This window comes from Pristis pectinata, chromosome 10, assembly GCF_009764475.1.
Source record: "Pristis pectinata isolate sPriPec2 chromosome 10, sPriPec2.1.pri, whole genome shotgun sequence".
Lineage (NCBI taxonomy): Eukaryota > Metazoa > Chordata > Chondrichthyes > Rhinopristiformes > Pristidae > Pristis > Pristis pectinata.
The window spans coordinates 96,776,306-96,801,520 of NC_067414.1; the positions used below are offsets into that span (position 1 = coordinate 96,776,306).

The window sequence follows — 25,215 nt, forward strand, 5'->3', positions numbered from 1 at the left end:
CACCTCTGAGACCGGGACTCCCAACCACACCCACTGTTGGCTTGCTGCCGTGTTCCTGGTGAACCTTCTCCTCACCCTCCCCAGTGTGACCACATCCTTCCTATGGTGTGGTGACCAGAAGTGTGGCCTGGCCAAAGTCATCCCACATAACTCACGAGGATATTGCCGGGACTCGAGGGCCCGAGTTAGAGGGAGAGGTCGGACAGGCTGGGACTTTATTCCTTGGAGTGTAAGAGACTGAGGTGTGATCTTATAGAGGTGTATAAAATCATGAGGGGCATGGATAGGGTGAACACACACAGTCTTTTTCCCGGGGTTGGGGAATCGAGAACTGGAGGACATGGGTTTTGGGTGAGAGGGGAGGGATTTAAAAGGGACCTGAGGGGCAACTTCTTCACACAGAGGGTGGTGGGTGTGTGGAACGAGCTGCCAGAGGAAGTGGTTCAGGCGGGAACAATTACAACGTTCAGTAGGCCCTTGGACAGGTGCATGGATAGGAAAGGTTTGGAAGGATTATGGGCCAAATGGGAGTAGCTTAGATGGGAGTCTTGGTCGGCATGGACCCATTAGGTAGCAGGGCCTGTTTCCGTGCTGTGTGACTCCATAACTTCCCTGCCCCAGCTAATGACGGGAAGCATCCTGCACGCCTTCTTCACCTCTGCTCCCACCTTCAGGGTCTTCGGGCTTGTACACCCAGGTCCCTCTTCTTCAACGCTCCCTAAGGCCCTACATAGACCACCTTAATTTGACCGCTAACACACGTCACCTCACGCTTCTCATCTGTAGGATGGTTGAACTAACGAGCCTGGAACGGGCCTACATTGAACAGGCAGCGGCTTCCGTTTGCAAAGCTGAGCCCACCCAGTCCCCTTTCCCAGGCCCAGCATCACATCGTGCAGCAAATGGAAATTTCCTCCATTTACTGGGAACACTGGCGATATTGTCAGCAAGTCCAGCTCCCTCCGAGCAGAGCTGGTGGGGGGAACCAGACTACTGGGACCTCCGGGTCTCCTCTCCCCCGGGAGATGTCCTTCTGATCTTCTCACTCCAGATCCGCCAGTTGCCGATGGTCCCTCACCCCCGGCTTCCCTGCCTCGGGATTCCCTGATTCCGATCCACGGCTTCCCAATCTCAGCTCTCGCTCCACATGTCCCGGGACAGTCAGATTCGTTGCCCGGCTCTACTCGCGCCCCCCGCACCCTCCCCTCACTCGCAGGTCTCTGCGGTTTCCCTGGCCCCGGAATCCATCGCAGCCCAACGATCTGCACCGTGCCCAGCTCCAGGTCCCTGCTCCTCCATCGACGCCCGGATTTCAGAGGTCCCGGAGGGGCCACGGGCCAGGTGCAACTTCTAATGAAGCGATTGCAACTCCCATTGGGCAGAAGGTACAAAAGCTTGAGAACACATACCACCAGGCTCAAGAATAGCTTCTACCCCGCTGTTATGGATCTCTTCAATGGACCTCTTGTTTGATAAGGTGGACTCTTGACCTCCCAATCTACCTGATCATGGCCCTTGCACTTTGTCTGCCTGCACTGCACTTTCTCTGTAACCGTAACACTACATTCTGCATTTTGCTTCCTTTTTACTACCCCAATGTAGTTCTGTACAGAATGACCAGGATGGCACGCCAACAAAAGCTTTTCACTGTATCTCAGTACACATGACAATAATAAACCAATCGCCAAGATTGTTGAAGGTGAGACATCGAAGACAAGCCTCCCCTGACCCACTGGTGGAATACTGCTGTGCCAAAACATGAGTCTGGCAGTGAGGCAGAGACACCACGGGCCAGATACCAACCCTGCTCCAGTCTAACTCCTCACGTCAGCCCCTCTCTCCCGAAGCTCTTGCCCTTTGAGATGTTCCCTCAGCTCCTGCCACATCCCTGTATCCCAGCACGGCTGGAGGGAAGCGTAAATTCCATGAAGTAAATGCTTGGGAGTGAAACGTTGGCTGCCAGACTTCAGCATGTGGTAAAAATCCATCTTGTTCTCCAAAGTCCAGGAGAGAAAATCCACACTGCGACCCACAGCAGACTCCAGACTGTGGTCGATGGTTAACTGCTCGCTGACGAGGCAGGCAGGGGGCAATTAGGGACAGGTAATAAATGCACTCAGATCCTCATCTCCTTTGCTCAGTCCTTCTCACATCCAGATCCCACACCATCCCTGCTCCAGTTCCCCTCCTGGATAATTATAGCTCACCTCCTGATTCCCAGATATTCCCACAATATCTGGGATATGCTCCAGTCCCCTGCACTTCCTCAACACTTGGGTAAGATGCTGGCAGTTCCCCTGTGTGATCACCCGATGTAAACACTGCACAGCGCACTCACACAGCACTGATAAATCCTACCCCCAACACTCTGTCAGTGGGACCTGCACAAGTTTTAAGGTCCAGTGCGCCACATCTCAGGTGGAGCTGCACCTTCGCACAATGACCAGCAGATGGAGACCGTGACCTGCATCACACCAACTCCTTCAGCACCAACCAGTCAGTCATAGAGCAATACAACACGGATACAGGCCCTTTGGCCCAACGAATCCATGCTGACCGTGGTGCCCACCTAGGTAGCCCCAATTTCCTGCGTTCGGCCCATATCCCTCTAAGCCCGCCCCTGCATGTACTTATCCAAGAGCTCAGAGGCTCAGGTGGAGTTATCCAACAAGTCCATGGTCGTCTCCTCATGGCCTTTGGCTTTTCCTTCCAAGTATTTATCGAAGGGGCATAGATGGGGAAGGTAGTAGGAAACTTTACCCCATGGCAGAGGTGACCAGAACTAAAGGGCATAGGTTTCAGGGAAGGGGTAAGAGGCTTAGAGGGGATTTGAGGAATAACTTCTTCACCCAAAGGGTGGTTGGAATCTGGAACTGATGAGGGGTTGGAGGCAGGTACACGCACAACATTTAAGATGTATCTAGGCAAACACTTCAATCACCAAGGAACAGAAAGCTATGGACCAATACTAAATAAAATCAATATAAGTGGGTAGTTAGTGGTCGGCATGGACACAATGGGCTGAAGGGCCTGTTTCTGTGCTGTATGAACAATATGCAACTCGCTTGTCAAATATAGAGTCTTGCTTGTGCTTCACATCACAGTTCTGTGTGACAACTAGAACCACACACTTGGGGCACTGTGTGCGGTTCCGGTCACCACACTAAAGGACGAGGTTGCCCTGGGGAAGGTGCAGAGGAGATTCCCCAGGACGTTGCCCGGATTGGAGGACTTCTATTGTAGGGAGGGATTGGATCGGCTGGGCTTGTTTCCCCTGGAGCGAAGGAGACCGAGGGGTGACCTGATGGAGGTGTATAAATTTATAAGGGCTGTAGATAGTGAGAATCTTTCTCCTCTAGCAGGGGTATCAAAAACAAGAGGGCATAGGTTTAAGGGGAAAGGAAGGTGTTTGTAAAGCGATTTGAGGGGAAGGTCTTGTTTTAGACAGAGAGTGGTTATTCATAGATTTAGACAGCACGGAAACAGGCCCTTTGGCCCGACTCGTCCATGCCAACCAAAATGCTCGTCCAAGCTAGTCCCAGTTGCCTGTGTTTGGCCTATATCCCTCTAAACCTTTCCTATCCATGTAACCTGTCCAAATGTTTTTTAAACATTGTAATCGTACCCACCTCTACCACTTCCTCTGGCAGCTCGTTCCACGTACCCACCACCCTCTGTGTGGAAAAACTTGCCCCTCAGGTCCCCTTTAAATGTTTGCCCTCATGCCACTGTGTTTTAGACACCCCCACCGTGGGAAGAGGAATCACCCTGGTGCCTTCACCTCAGTAACACAGACTGTAAACAGTTGAGGTGCCAGCACGGATCACGGTGGCACCCACCTGATAATTATCCACATCCCGACTCTCTTTCCTGGTTAGTCAATCCTCCATTCATACCAATAAACTGCCCCAAGCTCAGGGCTTTCCCCTTGTACAGTAACTTTTTAAATGACACCCTAATGAATGCCGTTTGGGAATCCTAATGCATTCCATCTGCCAGTTCCCTTTTCAACCATCCTGCACATCACAATAAAATTCTAATCAACTTCCCTCCACGGACTCTGTCTACATTCCCGCTGCCTCGGTAAAGCTGCCAACATAATCAAAGACCCCTCCCACCCAGGATATCCTCTCTTCTCCCCCCTCCCATCGGGCAGAAGACACAAAAGCCTGAAAGCACGTACCACCAGGCTCAAGGACAACTTCTATCCCGCTGTTATAAGACTATTGAACAATCCCCCAGTACAACAAGGTGGACTCTTGACCTCACAATCTACCTTGTTATGGCCTTGCACCTTATTGTCTGCCTGCACTGCACTCTCTCTGTAACTGTGACACTTTATTCTGCATTCTGTTACTGTTTTCCCTTGTACTACCTCAGTGCACTGATGTGATGAAATGATCTGTATGGATGGCATGCAGAACAAAGTTTCTCACTGTACCTCGGTACATGTAACAATAATAAATCAATTTAATAAACTGCCCAACACACAATTTTCCTTTCATAAAACCACATTGACTCTGATTCGTTGTAATATGATTTTCTAAACATCTTGTTATTACTTTCTTAATAATGCATTTCCCCTGTGACGTGTCCGGCTAAATGGTCCAGTTGCCTGCTTTCTGTCTCCCTCCTCGTGGAGGGGTGTTATGTTGGTGGACTTCCAATCTGCTGGGACCTCTCCAGAACCTGGGCAGGTTTGGAAGATCACAACCAATGCAGCTGCCTTCTTTGAAGACACAAGGATGGGGGTCTGTTCATTTTCCTCGTGGTAATAGCTCTACGATCCTCTCTCTGCCTTGCATCCTGATTTTCTATCTTTACCTGTGCCTCGACCATCTGGAAGGAACTTGTTCAGCCTCTCCCACTTTGCATCTTTAGTAAGCCAACTCTTGCCCTCTGTGGGATCAACAGTTCCTCTAGCTGGGAAGCTCACTGCCGGTTTTCTCACATTATCCATTTTCTTCATTATCTTTTTAGTTACCCTTAGCCCGTTTTATAACATTTTCACAATCTCCCCGCTCTTGCAACACTGCATGCCACTAACTCAGCCGGAGATGGATGACCCTTCCACACTGGTAGAGTGAAGAGTGAACCCTGTCACAGGGGAACCCACCACCAGCGAGAGCTGCTCTGACAGCTGGGTGCCTCCGGACCAGCTCAGCTCCGGGCAGCCCTGCTGCTGGTTTGAGGGTAACCTCCAGTGGAGCAGTGGGTTAAGCTGGTGGCTTGCAGCTCCAGAGGCATTGGGTTCGATTCCTGCCCCGGGCGCTGGTCAACTTGACGAGCTTTTGTGGGCGGTACGGTAGTGTAGCGGTTAGCGTAACACTATTACAGTACTAGCGACCCAGGTTCAATTCCCGCCGCTGCCTGTAAGGAGTTTGTACGTTCTCCCCGTGTGTCTGCGTGGGTTTCCTCCGGGTGCTCCGATTTCCTCCCACATTCCAAAGACGTACAGGTTAGGAGTTGTGGGCGTGCTATGTTGGCACCGGAAGCGTGGCGACACTTGTGTGTTGCCCCCAGCACATTCTTAGCAACGCAAAAAGACGTTTTTCACTGTGTGTTTCGATGTATATGTGACTAATAAATAAATATCAAATAATATGTTTTGAGTCTTGCTGCTTGTCTCAGGTGACGTCCAACGCGGAGAAGGGGTTCATCCGTTGAGGGAAGGCTGGGGGAGGGGGGAGCTGATGACGAGAGCAGGAGGAGGCTATTCGGCCCCTCACCCTGCCTTTCACTGTGACGGTGGCTGACCTGCCCCAGGCCTCAACCCCTCTTCTGCGCCGGTCCCTCTTCAAACACCCTCAGTGATGTGGCCTTCATACCCCTCTGAGACAGGGAATTCCAGAGATTGAACAGCCCCCTGCCCCCCCCAGCAAGGAGTTGCCCCCACACATGACCACCTCTTTATCTCATAACTACCTCTCCTTGTTCAGGACTCTCCCACTGGTGGGAACATCTCAACATCTACCTTGTCATGCCCCAGTTTCAACGAGGTCACCCCTCATTCCGGAGAGCAGCCCCACCCTCGTTAGCGGTTCAGCAGATTACCTTGCCTGTTGTTGATGTGACAACCAGCTGAGGACTCCCAGGACTGCTCCCTCCCGGCAGATGCGGTCACACGAGGTCCTGACCGCCTCCACGGGGCTCTGGACGTTGGAGCTGCCCCAGGTGTCAGTGGAGGTGGACAGTGGACAGGCCGTGCCTGCGTTGTCAGTCTGCGGCTGTCCGCTCATCTGGTGTTGCTCTTGCGTCACCTCTCTTCACTGCCTGCGGCTTGTTCACCACAGTCAACAGTGATCAGAACAGAGGACACGTCCAACTGCGAAACCCCCTGCTTGGTGCACGTATACAGACATCAGCTGCAGGTGTGTCTGGATGTGATAAAGGCGCCGTATGCAAGGTCATTACATCGGGTAGGGGCTGATGCCATTGGTAATATACGGTAGTGTGCAGTGGTGTGACCCAGATGGAAGCAATGATTGGCAGATAGAACATAGTGCAGCACAGAACAGGCCCTTCGGCCCACAATGTTGTGCTGACATAGCTAATCCCTCCTACCTACAGAATGCCCATATCCTCCATTTTCCTCATCTTACCAGTGATCTTGTGGTCGTGTGGACAATGCAAACAACCTGCGGGTCTTCGAAGGGTTGAGGACCGATTACCTGAGAGGGCAAGGTGGCTGACGGGGAAATGTGAAGTTACTTATTTCAGCAGGAACAAATAAAACCACGGCATACGCGGGAAGAAACGTCTTAGACACGTGTGGCATGAGAGATACTGGAAACCTGAACACACAGCGCTGGAGGAACTCAGCGGGTCGGGCAGCACCCGTGGAGGGAAATGGACAGTCAACGTTTTGGGTCGAGACCCTTCATCAGGACTGGCAAGAGGGGAGATGGCCGGTGTAAGGAGGTGGGGGGAAAGGGCTGGTGGGTGATAGGCAGGTGAGGGAGGGGGGAGTGGGAATGAGTGAAAGGAGCTGGGAGCTGGAGGTGAGAGGTGGAAGAGGATGGAGTCTGATGGGAGAAGACAGTGGACCATGGAATAAAGGGAGGGAGGTGAGGAGGGGATATGTGTATCTCGTTACTAAAACACAAAGTCGATGTGCTGGTACAGCAAACAATTAGGAAGGTAAGCGGACTGTGGTCTGCCACAACCACGGAGGGGTTTGTGGTCTCTGTCCTGACGAAGGGCGGTACTGGTCCTGGGAGTAGAGTGGGGCTGATGCTGACTGGAATTTGGAAAAACCGATTGGCGTGAATGCAGGGTTCAGATAGGGGACGAGTTGTGAACTTGTGGATGACAGAAGTGGGTAGAGGGGCTTTGAGAGTGGCAGTGTACAGTCGAACAACGCAACAGCTCAGAAACACTTTCCAGTTGTTCCATAGCAAACCGGTCATCTTCTTCAATTCCTTAGCAAGACATAGCTTAGCGTATCATGGAAACCAGCCTCCCCTCCATGGACTCTGTCGACAGTTCCCGCTGCCTCGGTAAAGCAGCCAACGTAATCAAAGACCCCACCCCGGACATTCTCTCTTCTCCCCCCTCCCATTGGGCAGAAGATACAAAAGCCTGAAAGCACGTAACACCAGGCTCAAGAACAGCTTCTATCCCACTGTTATAAGACTATTGAACGGTTCCCTTATACGATAAGATGGACTCTTGACCTCACAATCTACCTCGTTGTGACCTTGCACCTTATTGTTTGTCTGCACTGCACTTTCTCTGTAGCTGTGACACTTTATTCTGTGCTTTCCCTTTGTACTGCCTCGATGTACTGATGTACAGAACAATCTGTCTGGATGGCAGGCAGACAAAAGCACTTCATTGTATCTTGGTACAATAACCCGATTCCAATCACACACTCGGGAAGCTGAGAAGCAGGACAGTGGGTGACAAGAGAGAGACGGCAGAGTGTTGGAAACCTGGACCTGCACCCAGTGGAAGAACTCAGCGGGTCAGGTAGAATCTGCATTCTGTTATTGTTTTCCCTTGTACTATCTCGATGTACTGTTGTAATGAATTGATCTGTATGGACAGTATGCAAGACAAGTTTTTCACTGCACCTCAGTACAAGTGACAATAATAAACCAATTTACCAAGTGCAAAATCCCAGTAGAATGCATTTGAATAAATTCATTGCTCTCTGTCCAACACATACTTGTCAAATAGGAATATTTTGTTTAATAGCTGTCATAACTTTTTTTTTTAAATAGCATAAAGCATACGTTAAGAATGCAAGTATTAAATTATTCTCCCAATACTCAACTCGGGTCAAGAAGAACAAAATGAAGAGGGGAACGGGACGGGCTCACTGGTTCAAAGGTTTGATCGTCAGGAGTCCATCCCAGTTTGTGTACAAAAACCTGTGTGTAAAAATGTGACATGGTCACAGTTACTTCTGATGCAAGTGACGGGTGATGGCGGAGAGTGGGGAGAACAGTTGTGACAATGGTTGGTAGACTTGATCTGTTTTTATATGGCTGGGGATAGAGAGATTGGTGCCATGATCAAAGACGAAGTTGGGTGATAATCAGCTGGTCAAATCAATGAACTGGACTGAGTATCAAATACATTAAGTGGCCAGAAGTTGGACAGGACGGATCGGTACTCTGGGACACATCAGTTACTGTCACGGGCAGCTGCGGAGATCCCCGAACCCTCCACTGCTGGACAGAAGGCACCCCGAGCCCCAGCCGATCCCCAGAGCAACCCCTGGGGGTACGGTGGAACGCCAGGGATCACAGAATGACAACGTGTCCCTCTCTGGGGCATCACTCGGCCTCCAAACCCCACCAAAGGCACGCGGTCACACACGGGTGGGGGGGGGGCTTCCCAAAACCCAGGGGGTCACGGCGTGGTGCTTGCACAGTGATGGCAGAGGTGTCAGGGCAGTGGAGGTAGGGACAGTGGGGTGGGGGGGGGGGTTGGGGGATGGAGTGAGAGAGGTGACGGGCTGGGGGTGTCACAGCAATCCCCACTTCAGCACGGCGAGAAGCTGTGGGAGGCGGGATGGGCACGGGGACCTTGGCGTGCCCTGTGCACGCCCACCCTGCAGACGATGCCTCCCCAAACGTGGGGGTGGGGGGGGGGTGAGACTACCCTCCCGGCACCAGGCTGCGTCCGGTCCCAGTGGTCTGGGGAGGGACAGCGAGGAGGGGGATCGATTACCCTCCGGGTAATGGTAGGTCACCTCTGGTCCACGGTCTGGTGGTGGAAATAAGGCAAAGGATGGGGAAGACTGACGGAGGGGGCCCCAGTCCCGCCTCCCATCCACTCCCTCCCACCCTCTTGCCTCAGGCCGGAGGGGGAGGGGGAGGCAGACACGCTGAGTGGACAAAGACAGTGGGCACGACACTGAACTGTGGGGACCAGGACCACCCCCCCTCCCCCCCCCCCCGGGTGCTGGGCAGAAGCAGGGTGAGAAGCTCAGCCAGAATTCCTGCTATCAACGTCTCCAGGGGTGGGGGGCGTGAGGGGAGGAGATAATCCAGGGATTGAGATGGGGAACCAGCTGCTGACTGGTGGAGCAGCACCAGGGACACGCCTTGTCCCCCCCCTCCCCGGTGACGGCGGGAGTTGGTGTGGGGTCAATGGTGCCACGTCCCAGTCTCCCCACCGGCACAGACGCAGCGGGAGCAGTCCGGGGTGTGGAACGCCGCTGGTCTGTGCTGGGACACCGAGAAGGATGGCTGGGTGGGTGGGGGAGGAAGTTGGAGAGAATAACTTGGGAAGGATGTGACGAGATTCCTTTATCATGGCACCATCTCCGGCCCGCCTGCCCTTCGATGGCTTGCCTCGGCCCCTGGCACAGTCCCGCCCCCGCCGGACGTGCTCCTGCCTCGAATTCAAGCCCCTGGCAGTGACCTCCCTGTGCGCAGAGGACTCAGGTGTTAGCTGGGAACGTCTAACCCAGACAGCGGGCACTGGCGGGAGGGGAGGGGTTCAGTCGGCCTTTGAAAAAGTGGTGTGGACACAATTGCACTTTTAGATGGGGGGGCGGGAGGGGATGGGGTGAGGGGAGTCGGTCTCCGGGCCCCCTCCCCGAGGACCGCCTGCCATTCGGTAGCAGCTCGCTGCAGCTGGGAGAGTGGCTCCGTGGGGACCAGTGTGTCCGCCAGGTCCCCGCCGGACGCTGCAGGGAGAGCCGGCTGGGTTTTGGTTCGTGCTGCCCTGAGGAGTTGCCTTTACTGGGGCCGGTGGGGGGTGGGGTGTGGGATGGGGGGGGGCCAGGGGGAGGTCTGGGTCCCCACCCTGCACACCCTCTCCATGGCCCAGGGAGCCTGGCTGTCCCGCTCTCTGTCTGCAGGAGGGTCCGCTGGCTCCAGCTGTTCCTGGGTCAAGGAGGGTCAACTGGCTCCTCAGACCCCACTGGTTGGGGGGAGGGTCCACTGGCTCCTGAGACCCCACTAGATGGATGGAGGGTCCACTGGCTCCTGAGACCCCACTAGATGGATGGAGGGTCCACTGGCTCCCAAGGCCCCACTGGATGGGGGGGGGGGTCCACTGGTTCCCAAGACCCCACTGGATGGGGGGGGGAGGGTCTACTGGCTCCCAAGACCCCACTGGATGGGGGGAGGATCCACTGGCTCCTGAGACCCCACTGGATGGGGTGACGGTCCACTGACTCCATTTGTCCCTGGGTTGGGTCCACTGGCCCCCGAGACCCCACAGGTCGGATTGTGGGTTGCCCCCCAACACCCTCCCTCCATCCCCCCCACTGCGGGCCTCTAATGGGGGTTGGCATGAACCCGTGCAGCGACGCTCTCTGCCGCCCGCTCCCGTCCGCCTGGTGCCCGGCTGGGCTGCTCCACCCCAGGGTGGTGGTGGGGGTGGGGGCAGGGGTGGGGCGGGGTGGCGGGCTGGTAGGCGGGCGCCCGACTCCCGTTGAAGAGCCGGGGGTCGGAGCCCTTGGGGGCGCCGGCCAGCGGCTCCAGCTCATAGCCCTCAGGCCGCCCGCCAGCGCCGGCTTCCCAGTGGCGGCGCCCCCCGGCAGCCGGAGGGGCGGGGGACGGGGCGCGCCGGCGGGGCAGGGGGATCTGCCCGCAGGAGCCCTGCGGGCCCAGGCAGCGGCACAGGCACTGGAAGAAGAAGGTGGCGAAGCCCCAGCTGACGCACATGATGAGCATCATGAAGGTGCCCAGCTGGGTGTAGGCCAGCACGGTGGAGGGCATCATCATCGCCCCCGCCACGAAGCTGGTCAGGGCTGCCATGGCGATGGCCGAGCCCATCCGGCTGAGGGAGAAGACCACCTTGCCCTCGCGGTCGGCCTCGGGCGCCAGCCGGTAGGCCACGCCGTAGTGGACGGCAAAGTCGACGGCCAGCCCCACCGCCACCGAGATGGTGACCGACTCCAGCACATTGAGCTCCCAGCCCAGCAGCACCAGCGAGCCGACGGTGACGAAGATGGTACCGGCGATGGAGGCGATAGCGTAGAGGCTGATCACCAGGTTGCGGGTGGTCAGCAGCATGACGCCGAAGGCCACGGCCACCGACAGGCCCATGGCCACCAGCGTGCCGCCCGACAGGCTGTCCTGCAGGTCAAAGAACTCCAGGCCACTGACGAACCAGCCCCGGCTGAGGCCGGCCGGGGCGGCCTTCAGCTCCTCCGAGACCCAGGCGTCCACCTCGGCGTAGAAGCGGCTCATCTTCTCGTAGGCCAGGGTGAAGAGGTAGGTGCTCTGGAACTCCAGCACCACGGCCCGGATGGTGTCGTTGATGTCGAAGCGGGGCCCGGGGGTCTTGCTGTCCAGGTGGTAGCCTGTGCTGCGCTCCAGTTCCATGATGGCCCGCTTGATGCACAGCTCGAAGACCTCCTGCCTGTAGGGGAAGGTGGACTGGCTGCAGCAGGGGTAGAGGCTGGGCTCCTCGCAGTCCTGGTTCTCCATCCACTGCCGGAAGGTCTCCACGAAGCAGCTGGTGAAGTCCTGCTCCTCGCTCTGCCGGTAGAAGGTCTGGTTCCTCAGCCGCTGGCAGAAGTGCAGCAGCCAGAGCTGGGAGGCGGGGCTGGCCACGTCGAAGGCAGCGTCCAGCACCAGCTGCCCCTTGTCATGGGGGTTGAGGGGGTCGCCGGCATCCACGGGCGAGACCCCCCACACTAGGGTGATGGGCATGTGCAGCTCTTCGCCGTGGTGTGCCCGCTCGAAGACGAAGAGCCGGCGGAACTCAGCGTCGTAGCGCTCGAAGGGGTGGGACGAGCGGAAGACCTGGAACTCGGAGAGCTCCAGTGAGGGCAGCTTCATCTTGGGGTCGACGCAGACGATGTAGGCACCGCCCACGGTCAGCGCCAGGAACCAGCACAGCCAGATGTAGCGGAACTTGATGACGAGGCAGGGCAGCACCTTCTCGAAGAAGACGCGGGAGGCGTCAGAGGCCGTCAGCAGGAGGCGCTTCAGCCGGCGGCCCAGCCGGGCGGGCCAGCCGTCGCGGTAGACCCTCCGCCCGGGCTTGTCGGTGCACTGGAACAAATGCAGCAGGTAGCGTTCGTGCAGCACCACCACCGCCGGCAGCCAGGTCACCATGAGCACGTAGTTGACCAGGATGGCTGTCCCAGCATAGACGCCGAAGCACCGGATGGCGGTGATGTTGCTGACGTAGTTGGCGTAGAAGGCAGCGGCGGTGGTGAAGCTGGTGACGAACATGGAGAGGGCGGCGTGGTTGAGGGTGATGCCCATGGTCTCCACCAGCTCGGCCTGGGGCTTGTCAAACTTGGTGTGGTTCCACACGTCGCACAGGACGAAGGCGTCGTCCGCCCCGATCCCCACCAGGATGATCAGGGCGGTGAGGTTCATGAAGGGGAAGAACTTGAAGCCGAAGACTATCCGGTAGAGGAAGTAGGAGACGATCAGGGAGCTGATGATGGCAAACATGGTCATCAGGGTGATGAACATGGACCTGGTGTAGATGCACATGATCAGGAGGACGATCACAATGGCAATGGCAGGATACGCAGTATCCATCAGAAGGTAGTCCTGGAACAAGTTGTGCTTGATCCCAAACTCGATGCCTGCGATGGTGGTGACACCATCCGAGCAGTTCCAGTTCTCAAAGTTGTCCAAGTAGATGTCCATCATGCTCTTCCCCTTCTCGGTGGGGATGAACAGCATGCTGTACTTCAGTGCTGGGATCACGTAGTCCAGCGTCTGGGGGCTGAGGAAGTCCTTGTCCACCAGGTAGTGGAGGATCTGGTAAACGGCGTTGTACTTGGTGCACTTGCGGGGCACGGACGTGCACTTGAGCTGGTCCTTGCGCCGGGTGGTCACGTCCCAGCAGTCGGGCCCCAGCGTCCCGTTGTGGTAATACTTAACGCAGGAGCGGAGGAGCTTCAGGGTGTGGGCCACGTCCCGCTCGGTGATCTTCTGGCACGAGGAGCGGTTGTTGAGGATGGCGATGTAGTTGCCCAGGGTCCAGCTGGGACAGCAGGAGGCAGCGGACGTCCTCTGACAGAGGTCCCCGAATTGGAAGTGCGACCGGATCTGCAACGGTACAAACACACGGTCAGGGCCAGGGCCAACGCTGCTCGTAAACTGGGGGCTTAACACATCGCACGGGTTCATTCACAAATCCCCCAGAGCAGCACCTCCTCTTACTCACAAGGCTGAGGAAATTTGGCACGTCCCCTTTTCACCCTCACCAACTTTTATCGATGCACCACAGAAAGCATCCTAACCGGATGCATCAGGGCTCGGTACGGCAGCTGCTCTGCCCGGGACCGCAAGAAACTGCAGAGAGTTGTGGACACAGCTCAGCACATTACGGAAACCAGCCTCCCCTCCACAGACTCTGTCTATACCTCTCGCTGCCTTGGTAAAGCAGCCAGCATAATCAAAGACCCCACCCACCAGGGACATTCTCTCTCCTCCCCTCTCCCATCAGGGAGAAAACCTTCTGTTCTTCCTACAGCCAGGGGTCCATTACTCCGATTTTGACATCTCGTCTGCCGTACTCCAAGGGCTTCACCATGTCCTTATCTACTCAAGGTGCTGCTTTTCACAACTCATGGACCCAAATCCCATCCACCTCCTTCACCTTCAAGGGACCATGATCAGAGAGTGGAACTGTAAGAAGGCAGGGCTCAAACACACTCCACACTTCTGATCTTCCAAATGGGTTCCAGTTGTGTTTTGGAGAGTCACAGAGTCATACAGCACGGAAACAGGCCCTTCAGCCCAACTGGTCCATGCCGACCAAGATTGCCATTTAACCTAGTCCCATTTGCCCACGTTTGGCCCATATCCCTCTGAACCTTTCCTATCCATGTACCCGTCCACGTACATTAACAATATATAAAAGTACCTTTTATATGTTGTTAAAAGTACCTTTTAAATGTTGTTAATGTACCTGCCTCAACCACTTCCTCTGGCAGCTCGTTCCACGTACTGACCACCCTCTGGGTGAAAAAAGTTGCCCCTCAGGTTCCTATTAAATGTTTCCCCTCTCACCTTAAACCTATGCCCTCTAGTTCTTGATGCCCCAACCCTGGGAAAAAGACTGTGTGCATTCACCCTATCAATGCCCCTCATGATTTTATACACCCCTCATTCTCCTACACTCCAGTGAATGAAGTCCCAACCTGCTCCGCCTCTCTCCCCAACTCAGTCCCTCAACTCACGGCAACATCCTCGTAAGTCCACTCTGCACTCTTTCCAGTTTAACGGCATCTTTCCCACAGCTGGGTGACCGAAACTGAACACGATATTCCAAATACGGCTTCACCGCCCTTTACAACTGGAAGGGGAGCAGCCAGGTAAGGTAGGTGACAAGGTTCACATCAATCAGACAAGGCAGCAGGTTGTCTGTTCTCAAGAGAAGTGTCCACCTCTGTGCCTTTCTATACCAGGCAAGATGCAAGGAGTTGAAAGAAGGAAAGTCAGCGCTTGTGGCGACAGGGCTGGCCTGTCCTTACCCTGGTGTTGTCAAGATTGCACATGGATTTAATCGACTGCATTCGCCACATGTTCTCCCCATCGGCTGAGGCAAACACCACCCGGGAATACCGGTCACCTTCAGGAGAGAGCGAAGGGATAACGAGTTAGTCACCAGCTGCCAGCAGGAATGGTTTCGTGCTTGGAGGTGGGCTCAGGACCCACAGCTCGTGACTAAGAACCAGAGCCCAACACAGAAGTCTGATTAAAGTTTTTAAACTTAGCTCCAAACCAGAATGTGGACAGAAGTAATCTTCTAGTTTCTTTCAAAGTGACCAGGGAGTTGCTACTTTGCTGTAAAATTTCAACAGTGCTTCAGGAAAGAAAACCTTACAACCAGCTTGGGTAGAACTCCACCCTGGTATGGCTATATTGTGGTAATATTCCTGGACTAATCACCCAGTGACACAAGCTGATATTCCAGTTCCCATGCACAACCAAGCCCCACTCACCTATCACCCCTCTCCCCTCCACAGTGCTTCTCAGTTAAACCAATGCCTTGATTTTAATAATTTTCACTCTTTTTTCGAAGTCACTCCATGGTTTTGGTGCTCCCTATCACAGTAATCTCCTGCCCTGTCACACTCCAGAAATCTGCAGTCCTTCACTCCTGGCCTCTTAAACTTCCCCGGAGCTTTGGAATTCCCTCCATGAATCACCCCGACTTCATCTCACTTTCCTGTGACCTGGTTTCCTTTGCTCATCCAACCAGCTTTCTGTTGGACTACCTGACCAGTTTAGTCAACCACCTGACCAGTTTAGTTAAAAAACACTCTGATGCTGGAGGAACTCAGCAAGCCAGGCAGCAGCTGTGGAGAAAAGCAGGCGGTCAACATTTCTGGTCAGGACTGAAGATAGGAAAAGGGGAGGCCCAATATATAGGGGGGAGAAACAGAGCAGTGATAGGTGGACAAAAGAGGGGAGGCGGGGTGGGCACAGGGTGGTGATAGGTAGATGCAGGTAAGAGGTAGTGATAGGCACATGTGGGGAAGAAGGGGAGAGCAGATCCACCGGGGGATGGGTCAAAGGTAAGGAGAGAGGGAAAAAAGGGCTAGGAAGGGGAAGAAGAAGCATGGTGGGGGGGGGGTGTGGGGAAGGGGGGGGTGGGGATTACTTAAAGTGGGAGAACTGAATGTTCATGCTGTTAGGTTGCAAGGTTCCAAGATGGAAAATGAGGTGCTGTTCCTCCAGTTTGTGCTTGGACCCATTTAGTTGACCACCTGACGCACTTAGTTGGAACAAGTGACCTGTTCAGTTGACCAGCTGACCCATTCAGTCGATCACCTGACTTGTTTAGTTGGAACATGTGACTCAGTATTTTCTTGTGTACCTCAAAGTCAAATTTCGTTTGGTAACTCTCCTGAGACACCCTGGGATGTTTTGCAACGTTAAAACCGTTATAAAGGAAGAACCTACTGTTGTGGCTACTACAGAAGGTCAGAGGCTAAAGGTCATGGACCAAATGACTAATCTCCTGACACCAAGAGGCCTTTTAACTATTTAAAAGGCACAAATCAAGTGCCTGAAGGAATGTTCTTCTTTTTGCTTGCACGAATGCAACCCTAATAAACTTAAAACGTCATCCAGGACAAAGCTGCTCACTTGATTGGCACCTCATCCTCAACCTTAAACACAAGGTAAATGTTGCAGATGTTAAAAATATAAAGTACAGAAAGTACTCAGCAGATCAGGAGACGTCTGTGGAGAGAGAAACAAGACACAAAGTTTTCATTTGTTGGCTCATTTCAGGTTGATGATCTTTCATTGGAACAGGTTGATCTGAAACATCATCTCTGTGTCTCTCTCTGCCAAGGCTGCCTGACCTGATGAGTATTTGCAGCACCGCCTGATTTTTTTCTTTAACTTAAATACTAAATCTTCCCACTACAGCAAACCACAGCCTATACAAGGTGCCCACACAGATGCTGCTCGACCCGCTGAGTTCCCCCGGCAGATTGTGTGTTGCTCCAGGTCCCAGCGTCTGCAGTCTCTTGTGTCTCCCTCATGCAAGAAGCTCTGCAGCAACTTGTCAGGTTTGTTCAACACAACCTCCCAAATCCATGCCTCCTACCATGCAGAAGGAAGCAAACTCACGGGAAATCCACCCCTTCTCGTCCCAGCCCATCCTGCCATGGAAGTACCTCAGTATTCTCCCAGCATCACCAGGTCTAAGTGCTGGAGCTTGTTCAGCAGAAGTACTCAGCCCCTGGTGAGGTCTCGCCACCACCTTCTCACAGGCGGTTGGGTTGGGCAGTAAACAGGGGACTTGGCAGAGACATTCACTACCCATGAATGAACAAAAAGCAATCCCCAAGCTACTTTAACTGTCCTCTGGTAGTTTTAGAGACAGTTGAACTGACTGCCTGGTCATCCGGGCTTCATACAGAGAATGATTTTTCAACAGTGTAATTTGCTTAGAAGCAGAACCTTGGAGCAAGGGGTAAGGGGGGAAGAGATTTAGAGGGGATCTGAGCGAGACCTTCTTCACCTGGAGAGAGTGGTGGAAACAGAGTCACTGACAGCATTTAAGAAGTCTCGACATGAGTGCTTGAATCACTCAGGTGTAGAAGGCCATGGGCCAAATGCTGGATGATGGGATTAATATGGATAGGTTTCACAGGGCAGTGTGCATGTGGTGGGCCAGATTTCCGTGCTGTGTGACTCTAGCAGTGGGAAGGTCTCTGTTGAACATAATTAGAATGAACGCTCATGTGACAAGGAATGTGTCATTATGTCCTAGCTCCTGGTGAAAGGGCCACGTGTGTAGATGCTACTTGCAGCCAGTGTGAAACCCCATAGCAAAGTAACCCAGCGATACCACTCAGCTCGTTGATGGGTAATGCCCTGGTGTGCTGCTTGCCTTCACGTTAAGGGACCGTCACATTCCATGACATGCTTCTACACTGATGGTGACTGAGCTTCATCACCTGACGGAAGGGAGTTTATAAATGCACATCCATCCTGTCTCGCTTTAACATGTGGCTGGTTCAATGGAGTAAAACTGTAAGGATGGAGAAACACTTCCAGTTTTACTGTCTACACTTCTTGCTGCCTCGGTAAAGCAGCCGGCATAATCAAAGACCTGTCCCACCCAGGACATTCTCTCTTCTCCCCTCTCCCATCAGGTAGAAGATACAAAAGCCTGAAAGCACGTACCACCAGGCTCAAGGACAGCTTCTATCCCGCTGTTGTAAAACTACTGAGCGGTCCCCTAGTACGATAAGATGGACTCTTGACCTCACAATCTACCCCGTTAGGGCTTTGCACCTTATTGTCTGCCTGCACTGCACTTTCTCTGTAACTGGAACACTTTATTCTGCATTCTGTTATTGCTTTTCCCTTGTACTACCTCAAAGTACTTATGCTTTTGAACTGATCTGTATGGATGGCATGCAAAACTATGTTTTTCACTGCACCTCGGTACATGTGACAGTAATAAACTAATACCAATATTGCAACATTTGCTTTCCCGTACCCACATAAATTCACCAGACGCACTTTCTACTGTGTGTGTGCTTTCATCTCTGCTGTTCACACCTACACTTCTCTATTCCCTGTGGACTTTCCTGATTTTGATAGACTAGCCTGAGTGAACAAGAACTGACATTGTTCCTATACCTACCACCTAGAAACCACTGCAATATTTGGCCTCTCTCCGACTTCAGGACAAGGGGGTTCATAGACTTCCCTCACAGACGGCCTGAAAAGAGGCTTTGAAAGGAAACTGGCCAGGTTTAGAACAGTACAGCACAATACAGGCCCTTCTGCCCACAACGTTGTGCCGACTTTTAAAACTTGCCTAAGACTATCTAACCCCTTCCTCCCAGATATTCCTCTATTTTAAACTCCTCCATATGCTTATCTAGTAATCTCTTGAATTTGACCAATGTACCTGCCTCCAGCACCGCCCCAGGCAGTGCATTCCATGCCCCAACCACTCTCTGTGTAAAAAACCTTCCTCTGATATCTCCCTTGAACTTCCCACCCATTACTTTAAAGCCATGTCCTCTTGTATTGAGCATTGGTGCCCTGGGAAAGAGGCGCTGGCTGTCCACTCGATCTATTCCTCTTAATATTTTATAGTTTGTCAAAGCTGCCGGATTAGGTGCTCAGTGACAGTCTGGACCCGGAAGCAGCCATGAGCAACACCACTGGATATTAATTAGCTGCTCAGACAAAGGCAGGGTGAGCCCATGAAGGTAGCACTTACTTGGAACATCGCAGAAGAAACTGTCCTTGTGGAAATTCCACTCTGCCTGCCGCTTGTCTCTCTCGTATGGGTCATCTGACCATCTGTCCTCCCGGTGACTTGCGTGGAAGCAGAGAACAGATGTGAAGCAGCTGTGTTACAGGTGAACGAGAGGCTGGGGCACCTCTTGCGCTCCTTCACTTTAAAACCGTACAAGATCCATCAAAGCCAGACAGTAAACCACAAACATTACAATGTGGGAAGTGGAAGCACCAGATTGTTTTGTTTTAGGTTTAAAAATTGCCTGCTAGAAATGTGACTGGAAGGATGCTCAACGTCCTCAAACTACAACTGCCCACGGCTTCAGATGGAAGTAGCTCAATGCCCTTTAAGGGGAATTTGCTGAGACTTCTAATAGTAATTTCTAGTTTAACATTACATCTGAACAAAATATTAAATACCATGTATAAAGGTGATTACTTAACCGTGAAAGGATGGAAAGATTTCAGGACCACACAATTTATCTCTAACATAGTTCTACCTTAAGGACTGTCTATGCTGATTACTCCTTTCCAAAGATGCTCATCCCGAACCCTTCTGGAGACGTGAGGTCTTGCTGCTGTTACACTGCTTATGGAGTGTTGGCGGGTGGAATTTAATCCTGACGAGTGCACTTGGGAAGTCAAAATGTAGTAGGACATATGGAGTAAATGGTAGGGTGTTAAGGACTGATTATGGACAGTGAGACCTTGGGGTTCAAGACCATAGTTCCCTGAAAGTGGCAACACAGGTAGATAGGGTGAAGAAGGTATGCTTACCTTCATAGGGTAGGGCATGGAATATAAAAGTTGGGATGTTATGTTGCAACTTTACGTAACGCTGGTTAAACTGCACTTGGAGCACTGTGTGCAGTTCTAGTCAGCACATTGTAGGAAGGCTGTGGTTGCACTGGAGGGAATGCAGAGGAGACTCATCAGGATGTTGCCTGCATCGGATGGCTTTAGTTATAGGGAGAGGTTGGATCGGCTGGGCTTGTTTTCCCTGGAACAAAGGAAGCTGGGGGGGCAGGGGGGTACCTGATAGAGGTATATAATATTATGAGGGATAGTTAGGGTACATGGTCAGAATCTTTTTCCCATGTTAGTGGTATCATAAACAAAAGGGCATGGGTTTAAGGTGAGAGGAAGGAGCTTTAAAGGGATTTCAGGGGAAAGTTTTTTTTAAGCAGAGAGTGGTTGATGTCTGGAACGTGGTGCCAGGGATGTGGTGGGATCAGATACAGTCACTTTGTTTCAGAGACATTTAGCCCGGCACTCGAATCGGCAAGGCACAGAAAGATACGGACCTAACGCAGGAAAATGGGATGAGTGTCGATAGGCAAAAAGGTCGGCATGGACGTGGCGGGCCGAAGGGCCTGTTCCTGTGCTGTACCTCTCTGTGCCTCTGTGCTTTGGTAAGAAGCTCCCGATGTTGCCCATCCCTCTCGGAAACCATCGACAAGGCACAAGGTACCCATATGGAACAAAAACTATGTGAGTACTATGTATTATGTTAGTACATGTGGCTTTACACACAGTACACAGGGCTTTACACACAGTATGCACGGCTTTACACACAGTATGCATGGCTTTACACACAGTACATAGGGCTTTACACACAGTACACACAGCTTTACACACAGTACACAGGGCTTTACACACAGTACACACAGCTTTACACACAGTACATAGGGCTTTACACACAGTACACAGGGCTTTACACACAGTATGCACGGCTTTACACACAGTATGCATGGCTTTACACACAGTACACAGGGCTTTACACACAGTATGCACGGCTTTACACACAGTATGCATGGCTTTACACACAGTACACAGGGCTTTACACACAGTATGCACGGCTTTACACACAGTATGCATGGCTTTACACACAGTACACAGGACTTTACACACAGCACGCACTGCTTTACACACAGTACACAGGGCTTTACATACAGTATGCATGGCTTTACACACAGTAGGCACAGCTTTACACACAGCATGCATGGCTTTACACAGTACACATGGCTTTACACACAGTATGCATGGCTTTACACACAGCACGCATGGCTTTACATGCAGTATGCATGACTTTACACACAGTACACATGGCTTTACACGCAGTATGCATGGCTTTACACACAGTATGCATGGCTTTACACACAGTACACAGGGCTTTACACACAGTATGCACGGCTTTACACACAGTATGCATGGCCTTACACACAGTACACAGGGCTTTACACACAGTATGCACGGCTTTACACACAGCATGCATGGCTTTACACACAGCACGCATGGTTTTACACACAGCACGTATGGCTTTACACACAGCACGCATGGTTTTACACACAGTACGCATGGCTTTACACAGCACGCATGGTTTTACAAACAGCACGCATGGCTTTACACACAGTACTTACTGGGTGATGCAACTCACCTCTTGGCTTGTTCCTCTGCGTATTTGAAAGGATAGTTTGCAAGCGTTGCTTGATACCCTGTGTTTTTCACCATGTTATTCCAGGTGACCAATCTCTGGCCGATTGCTGTTCCTCTGGGTTCAAATCCCTGGAAACAATCCACAGCAAAGCATCACCTTACTGACAGGGGACATCTCTCCCACTCCCCAGAACCCACGCACCACTGGTCACGCAGAAAGCAAGGTGTCAACCGGTTTGTTTTCAACTTTCACTCCTTCCCCCTCACTCCCTGATGCCACTGGAGGAGGTCTGGAGCTTTGGCTGCTCTCTGCTCACTCCGTCGAATGGCCAATTTGTGGAGGAGACACGTGGATGTTCAGGGGGAGAGGTCATTGCTAACTGGACTGGTTAGATGGAGAGAGCTCTCTGTTGCAGTTTTCTTGAACGTCAGTGTGAATGCAAGGTTGGAGACTGTCTGCACAAACCACGTGACCATGGACTGCACAGTCAACGAGCCTGATTCAGTGCTAACTCAGCGGCCACATGCACTTTCCAACAAGGTGAATGCAGCTCATTTCCCTTCGCTGTACCCCAGGGGGTCTGAGTCAGCCCCTGCTGCCGCACCGCTCAAAGCCGGGAATAAACGGGAAAACATTGCGGTGCGTCGCTCAGACCAGACCTCGCATCCAGTGCTCAAGTTCAAGTTCATTGTTATCATGGGTGTACATACCCAGGGTATAAATACACGAAAATTAGCTTTTTGCAACAGTACATTACAAGAGGAGGACAAGCAAGTTAACATAAATTATATATAACTTACACATTACATAACTTGAGGGTTATTGAGGATATTTAAATTATGCAAACTATGTGAGAAATTGCTGCCTTTCCCCTTCCCTCCCCTCCCTTTCTTATGTGAGGAAAAGGTCCACAAAGTGGAGGCGTGACAACGTTGTTCGGAGATGGTCGCAGTAGCAGATTGTGCCTTGTGGGTCTCTCCAGTCGCAGCTCCGCCAGCCTCCTGCAGGTGGTGCTCAATCACATACACTGCAGGATATGTGATCAGTCCGGTTCCGGAGAGCTAACCCATGTACTTGGACACCCCCTGCACATAACTAGCAGGGGAAGGGGACTCAAGGCAGTTGTTCAGGTGGGGAGGGACAATCACCCAGAGGAGAAATAGCGAGTACAATAGGCAGAACAAGCCAGTAAGTACACATCAAGGGAATTTAAAGCTATTTTAATGCAAGGAGTATAACGAATAAACTAGATGAACTCAAAGTTTCAATTAATGCGGGGGTCTGCGCTGTTGTTGCCATGGTTGAAGGACGGGCAGGACTAGTCACTCAGTATCCCAGGGGATGGAATATTCAGGCAAGACAGAGGGGGGAGATATCGTACTGTTAGTCAAAGATTGTACTCTGTCCACACTTCCCGCTGCCTCGGGAAAGCAGCCAGCATAATCAACGGCCCCACCCACCCCGGACATTCTCTCTTCTCCCCTCTCCCATCAGGTAGAAGATACCAAAGCCTGAAAGCACGTTCCACCAGGCTCAAGGACAGCTTCTATCCCACTGTTGTAAGACTATTGAATGGTCCCCTAGTACGATAAAATGGACTCTTGACCTCACAATCTACCTCGTTATGACTTTGCACATTGTCTGCCTGCCCTGCACTTTCTCTGTAGCTGGAACACTTCATTCTGCATTCTGTTATTGTTTTCCCTTGTTCTACCTTAATGCGCTGATGTGATGAAATGATCTATATGGATGGCATGCAAAACAAAGTTTATCACTGTACCTCAGTACATGTGACAATAATACACCCATTTACCATTACTTCAGTACTGAGGGAGGACATCCTAGGAGGCTCCTCAGACGAGGCCATAGGATTGAACAGAAAGATGTTGTCACTTTGCTGGGGTGTATAACAGACCTCCCAACAGTCAATAAGGGATAGAGGAACAGATATATAGGCAGATAGCAGAGAGATGCAATGAAAATAGGGTTACGGTACTGGGGGATTACAATTTCCCAAATATTAACTGGGATTGCCGCAGTGTTAAAGGCTCAGAGGGGTTGGAATTTCTCTGAAGTGTCCAGGAAAGCTTTTTCATGCAGTATGTAGATAGACCAACAAGGGAGAGAGCATTACCGGACCTTATCTTGGGGAGACACACACAAAATGCTGGAGGAACTCTGCAGGTCAGGCAGCATCTATGGAGGGAAATGGACAGTCAACGTTTCGGGCTGAGACCCTTCGTCAGGACTGGAAAGAAAGAGGGGAGAAGCTGGAATAAAAGGGTGGGGGGGAGGGGGAGAGGAGCACGAGCTGGCGGGTGATGGGTGAATTCAGGTGAGGGGGCCGGAACCGTCGACTGTTCATTTCCCTCCATAGATGCTGCCTGACCTGCTGAGTTCCTCCAGCATTTTGTGTGTTGCTCCAGATTTCCAGCATCTGCAGAATCTCTTGTGTCTCATCTTGGGGATTGTAGCTGGTGAAGTGGAGGGAGCGTCAGTGGGGGAGCATTTTGGAGACAATGACCAAACTCCATGTAGTTTAAAGTGGCAATGGAAAGGATAGGGATGGACCAGTAGTAAAGGTGTTAAATTGGGGAAGGCCAATTTAATTAAAATAAGACATCGAGTGTAGGAGTTGGGACGTTATGTTGCAGTTGTGTAAGCCGTTGGTGAGGCTGCACTTGGAGTGCTGTGTACAGCTTTAGTCACCCTGTTATAGGAAAGACGTGGTTAACCTGGAAAGAGTGCAGAAAAAGATTTACGAGGATGTTGCCAGGACCAGAGGGCCTGAGTGATAGGGAGAGGTTGGCCAGGCTACATCTTTATTCCTTGGAGAATGACCTTATAGAAATGTTTAAAATGATGAGAGGCATCGATAAGGTGGACGCTAACAGTCTTTTCCCCAGGGTAGGGGAGTCCAAAACTAGGGGGCATAGGTTTAGGATGAGAGGGGAAAAGATTTAAAAGGGACCTGAGGGGCAACTTTTACATGCAGAGAGTGGTTGAGTACGTGGAACGAGCTGCCAGAGGAAGTGGGTGAGGCAGGTACAAGAGTATCATTTAAGAAACACTTGGATAGGTACATGGAGGGGTGGGGATGAGAGGGATATGGGCCAAACGCAGGAATGAGCTGGGTGGACACCATGGTTGGCATGGGCTGGTTGGGCCGAAGGGCCTGTATCTGCTCTGTATTGCTCTATGACTCTAAGACAGAACCTGGGAAAGGTGGTTTGGAAGCATCGACTTACAGGTAAGTCTATATCTGCACAGTGGGGCACATTCAAAGGAGAAATGGTGAGGGTTCCTAAGAGGGTAAAAGCAGGGGGGGGGGGTGGTGGTAACAAGTACAGGGAACCCTGGATGTTGAGGGCTGGATACAGAGAAAAAAAAGGAGGCACATGACAGGTAAAGGGAACTAATCATGGGGGAGGCTTGTCGCAAGAATAAAAAGTGTAGCGTGTGCTTCAAAAGGAAATTAGGAAGGCTCAAAGGGGTCACAGGGAGATAGTATTAAGGTGGAGCCAGAAGTTAGAGGTGAGGTCCTAAATGAATACTTCCATCACTAAGGACCCTCACCATCCAGGATGTGCCCTCTTCTCGTTACTACCATCGGGG

General features: G+C 52.2%; 1 protein-coding gene across 6 annotated transcripts in view; it reads right to left on the minus strand.

The window, feature by feature from the left end:
• Positions 1–8,265: 8,265 nt before the first annotated feature.
• The window catches only part of disp1 (dispatched homolog 1 (Drosophila)), a 319,043-nt gene continuing 302,093 nt past the window's right edge, over positions 8,266–25,215 (minus strand). For all 6 annotated transcript variants that reach the window (XM_052024116.1, XM_052024114.1, XM_052024112.1 and 3 more), the window contains 4 exons: positions 21,601–21,728; positions 19,144–19,241; positions 14,915–15,012; positions 8,266–13,484 (listed from right to left, as the gene is read on the minus strand). In XM_052024116.1, coding sequence (XP_051880076.1) covers positions 10,740–13,484; positions 14,915–15,012; positions 19,144–19,241; positions 21,601–21,728 — 3,069 coding nt within the window. In that variant the 3' untranslated portion in view covers positions 8,266–10,739. The remainder of the gene's footprint in view (positions 13,485–14,914; positions 15,013–19,143; positions 19,242–21,600; positions 21,729–25,215) is intronic.